The sequence below is a fragment of the Diplotaxodon limnothrissa genome, linkage group LG10 (genome assembly GCF_057381915.1).
Source record: "Diplotaxodon limnothrissa isolate DT_005_m linkage group LG10, D_limnothrissa_male_GT1.1, whole genome shotgun sequence".
In the NCBI taxonomy this organism is placed as follows: Eukaryota; Metazoa; Chordata; class Actinopteri; order Cichliformes; family Cichlidae; genus Diplotaxodon; species Diplotaxodon limnothrissa.
Window position 1 is genome coordinate 34,860,063 of NC_140605.1, and position 6,032 is coordinate 34,866,094.

A 6,032-nucleotide genomic window follows, 5' to 3' on the forward strand; every position below is an offset into this window, starting at 1 on the left:
GATGTTGTGGCCTGTGATGGTTTTCACGCCGTTCCAGACTCCCCTCATATTGTTCCTCTCCAACTTCTGCTCCACCTTCCTCCTGTAGGTGTGCTTCCCTCAGGCAGCATTTTACCTCCCGCTGTGCTGCTTTCATCTCCTCCTTCACTTTGCTCCTGAAGGCCTTCTTCTTCATGTTGAGGACAGCTTTCCCTATCCTAATAACAAACCCACTGTTTGCTATAGGGCTTTGGAGCGTGATGTCACAGGAGGCGGGCCACGCCCCCCGCCGCCATGACAGTAGGCCAGACAAAGGATACAGCTTCAGCTATGGTTCGTACGTGTTGTGTAGTCGGTTGCAATGTTAGATCTCACGATCGTGAAGGCAAGAAACTGGATAATGGGCTATCTTTTCATCGTTTTCCATCCTGGCGGCAACGTGAGGGATCCCATGTATCCGATATCACCAAACAAAGACGGCAGGCATGGATTGCAGCGGTGAGACGAGCGGATATCGAGTTCCGTGCAATCCCCAGCTTTTTGTTGGTTTGCTCACGGCATTTTCTTTCCGGTGAGTTCTAAATTAATTCATATCACTATTAAAAGGCTTTTAGTAATTTTTTTTCAACACGCTGCAGTCATAGATAATGAGATAAAAGATGCTAATGTGTGATGCTGCAGAACCACGTCATGTCGACTGAGTAGCTTTTGATTTGGCATTATTGCAGGCAAACCAGCATATGAAATGGATGTAACAAATCCAGACTGGGCACCAACACTGCACATGGGGCAGGACGACAAACCTGTGTCAGACTCGGAGCGGCACGCAAGGCGTACGCAACGGAAGCGAAAAAGAGCACCCATTGCAGGTAAACCCCCCCCCTCTAAAAACATACTAAATTGCTCTTATGGTACACTAATCCGCACATAACTTAAAGATGAATCACACACCTGTCATTGGAATATTGGTGTACATTAACCTTATGTCTATGCACTATTTTTATCTTACAGGCTTGATGTTCGATGAAGGTCTGACAGAAGAACAACAACAAAATAACCATGACATGCAGGCAGTGGACAGCAGTTGGACAAGTGGAGGTTGACGTACCAGCTGCAAATGTGGACAGTGGTGATGGGAGTGACAGCGTCACAGAAGCTGAAGGGCAGACGAAGGATTGTGTGTACAGTCAACAGGGCAGAGCAGAAATAAACCGGCTGTTGGAGGAGAACAGACTGCTTCGAGCACAGTTGCAAAAGACAGAGCTGAATGAAACTTTCTTAAAGGACAATACCGAAAAAGTAAGCTATTACACTGGACTTCATTGTTATGCTGTCTTGATGTCCCTCTTCAACACTGTCAAAGATTTCCTGCCAATATCGAAGACACTGACAGGTTTCCAAATGCTCTTACTCACACTGATGCGTCTGAGACTTGATCTTCCAGTCCAGCATCTTTGTCATCTATTCGATGTGTCCCACAAAACACTGTCTTCTGTCTTCACCGATACCATTAATGTTTTGTATGCCCGCTTAGGAGCACTGGTGCACTGGCCTGAGAGGCACTGTCTGCAGGCAACAATGCCTCCACAGTTTACTGAAACTTTTGGAAAACGAGTAGCCATCATTGTTGACTGTTTTGAGATTCGAACAGAAAGACCATCTAATTTAAAGGCACGTGCACAAACATACTCTCATTACAAGGGTACACACACCATAAAATACCTCATCGGGATTACACCCCATGGAGCTATTTCTTTCATTTCCAGGGGATGGGGGGGTCGTGCATCAGATAAACACATCACAGAGAGATGTGGCATTCTTCAAAGGCTGTTACCAGGGGACGTAGTATTGGCTGACAGAGGCTTTGACATCAGAGATGCTGTAGGAATGATGTGTGCGGAGGTCAAGATTCCAGCTTTCACAAAAGGCTACTGTCAACTTGATGCAAGGGACGTTGAACAAACAAGAGCAACTGCCCACCTGAGAATTCATGTTGAGCGAGTAATAGGTAGTTTGCGCAATACGTTCAAAATGTTACACACTACAATGCCAATCCGATTACTCTTATCATGTGAGGCTGAAGACACAACATTTCTTGATAAGATCGTTAAGGTTTGCTGTGTTTTTGTTAATATGTGTTGTTCCAAACCAGGGCCAAATGACACTTGCTCCTGTTGAGTATTCTTAAAGCTGTTTTTTTGGATGTACAGTACATTGTAAATAGTTGTACTATGTGTGAAGTTGTTTTAATAAAACAAAAAAGAATAGTGTATTTGTTTGTTTTTCTTTATTATAGATCTATTCACATGTACACAGCAATCACATAAAAATGAAATGCAAACTATTTACATCACACCACACAGCTGTCATCAATCTTTAACCACAACATGAAACATTACAGGCTATTTAGAGCAGCACGTTGTTTCCAGAAGTATTTCCCAACAAGTTCAGGAATGCACACTTTACGAAAGAAGTCTTGTGCTTGCTTTAAGCGCGGTTTCCAGAAATCCACAGCAGGGAAGACGCGAATCACAGCAAGGTCTCTCTGTGTCCACACAACGAGGTCACAAAGATGCACGCAATTTTTTCAAAGTACTGTCTCTTGGCGTCTGGGCACAATCGGTCACGATAAAGCTCTTTGTCTTTTGCGCTGATTTTGAGCATGGTTCTGGCAGTCCCGAATCCAACACTCCAGTACTGTGCGCTTGTTTTGCTTTCTGGCCTACTGACATGGCGCCATGATCCCACAATGCACTGCGGCGTGACATCAACTCCAAAGCCCTATTAGGATAACCATCTTAGCAGGGGCGACTGCGTCCTCACAAAAGTTGAGATAGTCTGTCAGACAGTGTGTCGCCCCCTCTATCTCCTCACCCTGTGGGTTCAGAAGCACATCCCAATCTGTGGTGTCATAACAGTCCCTCAGAGCATCCTCCTTTTCTGGGGTCCATCTCCTAATGGAGCGTGTTGTCACAGGCTGCCTTTGGACAAAGGGTGTGTATTGTGGCTGTAGGTAAACCAGATTGTGGTCTGACTTCCCTAGTGGGGGGACACATTAGCATACAGTAGGTCAATTGTCCTGTTGCTCCTTGTGGGACAATTCACAAACTGGTGAAAAGCAGTCAGAGTAGAATCCAGTGTGGCATGATTAAAGTCTCCAGATATAATAATGAAAGCCTTGGGGTGTTGTGTCTGCAGTCTTGCTGTAACTGTGCGTATTTTCTCACAGACAGCTGCTGCGTCGGCCCTTGGAGGGATGTAAACACACACACAGATCACATGACTGAACTCCCGAGGTAGATAATACGGCCACAAGCTAATGCCTAGCAGCTCCAGGTCCGGTCGGCATACCGATACTTTAACGGAGACGTGTCCAGGGTTACAAAATGTACAAAATGTTAAAATGTAGACAGTGAGTCCCCCACCTCCGCTTTTTCCGCTGGCCTGTGTCCCTTATCGGCTCTCACGGATGTGAATCCACATAGATCTATGTTAGCCTGCGGCGTTAGCTTGGTAAGCCATGTCTCCGTGAAGATAAACAAACTGCACCCACGGTAGAGTCGGTGGTTGTTCAGAGCGCACAGGTCATCAATCGTATTCTGTAACAAGTTCACGTTGCCCATTATCACTGTCGGGATTGATGGCATGAATCGCCTTTGGTGATCCGCTTTCCTCACTCCAGCCTTGCAGCCTCTGTAGCTCCTGTTTCGCTCGGCTGGGATGTTGTGTCTCATGCCAGTCTGTGTCTTTGTGTTTAGTGCCAGCAGCTCCATTCTCGAGTAGATGAAGGAGCTGGTTCCAGAAGTTTTAAAAAGTGCGTTATCCATACTATATCTAAAAGGTAGAAAGTAAAGTAACTTGTTAAGGTTCAAAAATTGAGGAAGGAGAATACAAAACACCATGGTCCAGAAGAGCTTGGTCAAACAATTGATTTTAATGAAATACACGCGTGGGGGGACCAGCTCCGTTCACAGACAGCGCTGATCTCTGACTAATCAAAGCATAAGCAGATATTTTATACCATCAGGGCTTGAATTTAATGACGCCCCTTCAACGTCAGATACATTTCATACATAGGTCAGATCAAAACCACAATGACTTTTAACACAGTTTAAAAAGGAACATTGTCTCTATCTTCATGGCAGATGTTTCCTGTCAACCTTTTGACTTTCACTTCTCGTCTGGAACACCAGACCCACATCCTGCAAGAAACTGTTCCTCTTTTTGCAGAGACAATTTCGCAGTTGCAAGCAAACATGACTAACCTCTCACCTATAAATGAGTCTATGTACTGTGTGTGTGTGTGTGTGTGGGTGTCAGCATGAAATGCACTCAGTTTCCCCCCTCGCCTCATCAGCTGAACCTTGTAACCTTTTCCACCAGACAGAAGGCCAGCACGTACACAACTGAAACAATATGTGTAATATATTGAATAAATGTCCTAATCAAGAACCTCTACTAAAAGCTTAATCAACAGATATAAATGAAATAAAAGATAACAATGAATAACCTGGTTATTCAAATAGCATCATCCAAACAGCTCCTCAGAATAACCTGCACTTAGACTCTGCTTTCGGTTTCACTTCTGCAAAAGGCACACTCTGCAAACATGCAATTTCCTGTCAGCCTGCAACTTAGTCTTTCTGAAAGACACACACTGTTTAAACATCTGAATGCAATATCAATGCTGTAGATTATATTATTAATGCAATGGTAATGATGATGATTATTGACAATAGCAGCAAAATAATTTCCCTGCTCTCCACAAACTAAAGGAAGGTGGAGAAAAAAAAGTTTGAAAGACAGCGCCATCTTGAAACTTCCAATGCTATTAATACACAGGTTTAACGATCAAAAGAAACTGAATCGTGTTTAGAAGATAAAATGCCTGTGTTCATTTAGTGCATTTTCATGAGGAGACAGGCTGAACAAAACACATGCTCTATTGTTCACATGTTAAAATGTGTGAAACGAGGGAAGGTTAGGGTTGAAAATGTTTGATTTATTTTACTAAAATAAGCAGTTATAATTATTTTCATACACACATTGTGAATGTGCTCATAAGAGTTGGCACTCAGTCTTTTGAAGGCCAAAAGCTTTGTTCCGCGTGATTGTCCGGACTGATATATTGTATACTGAAATGACTTAGAGTGCAGAGGGGTAATTGCAAACACACTTAAACACATAGATTATGATTAGAATAAGTCTCTGGGTCAGAGAGCTCCGAATATGATATTCTAAACCAACTTTGAATCACTAGAAGAACAATGGATAATAACAGTAGATTATTAAGGCTAGGCAAAGAGGTGTTTTTGTTTTCTGTCTCTTACAGAGAAAGGAGCAGACACTAGGTGAGGTCACGGAGATACGAGGATCCTTGGTAGCAGAAGCCGAGACTGCCAAGATAGCAATTGGGGTCAAGGGTCATGCCATTTGGGCTCCTGCTAGTCACCTCGTGAGGATTCTAGAACCACAGCAATAATCACGAAGGGGGTTGGTGGAAATACAGAAGCACTGCACCAAAGAGGCCGGAGGTCCTGACTTGGCTGAGTCAGAAAAAATCCCGGACCTCAGGGTATTCCACCCCTGAGTTTGAAGCAAGAAGAGGAAAAGAGCGGAGAGAATCACCCGTCCTGGAAGATTAGCTGTTTAACTGTAAAGAAGGTCACAAGAATAGAATAGAATAGCCTTTTATTGTCATTGTACAGAGTACAACGAAATTGGAGTGCCACTCCCTTGGTGCAAGTTTCAATAATAAATATAAATGTAAAATATAAAAAGTACAAAAAAACAATCGTAAGTACTCAAACAATAGTATGTACAATATATACAGGATAGCAGCATAATATAATGACAGTATGAATAGCAGCATAATATAATGACAGTGACGGTATGGAATAGGTTCAATTGTCTGTGAAGGTTCTCAGACATCCAGGTCATCGTAGTCAAAGGAGTTTGCAAAGAAAAGCGTCTGGACTTTGACCCTTTGACTCCCTCTTTGACTCCCATCACCCTTTGGAACACAAACTTGGAGTAATCAGGACCCTACACAA

The 6,032-nt window shown here is 43.4% G+C and overlaps 1 protein-coding gene across 1 annotated transcript; it reads left to right on the plus strand.

Moving 5' to 3' along the window:
* Positions 1-309: 309 nt before the first annotated feature.
* On the plus strand, positions 310-2,157 carry LOC146624816 (uncharacterized). Its single transcript, XM_085364160.1, has 3 exons — positions 310-550; positions 708-848; positions 1,064-2,157. Exons 1-3 carry the CDS (start codon positions 310-312, stop codon positions 2,155-2,157), a joined length of 1,476 nt encoding a protein of 491 aa, XP_085220286.1.
* Positions 2,158-6,032: the final 3,875 nt, after the last annotated feature.

Coding starts and splice junctions, on each gene's coding strand:
- LOC146624816 (XM_085364160.1), top strand. CDS start 310: ATGGTTCGTACGTGTTGTGTAGTCGGTTGCAATGTTAGATCTCACGAT. Junction 551..707: donor CTCACGGCATTTTCTTTCCG/GTGAGTTCTAAA, acceptor GCATTATTGCAG/GCAAACCAGCATATGAAATG. Junction 849..1,063: donor AAAAAGAGCACCCATTGCAG/GTAAACCCCCCC, acceptor AGTGGACAGCAG/TTGGACAAGTGGAGGTTGAC.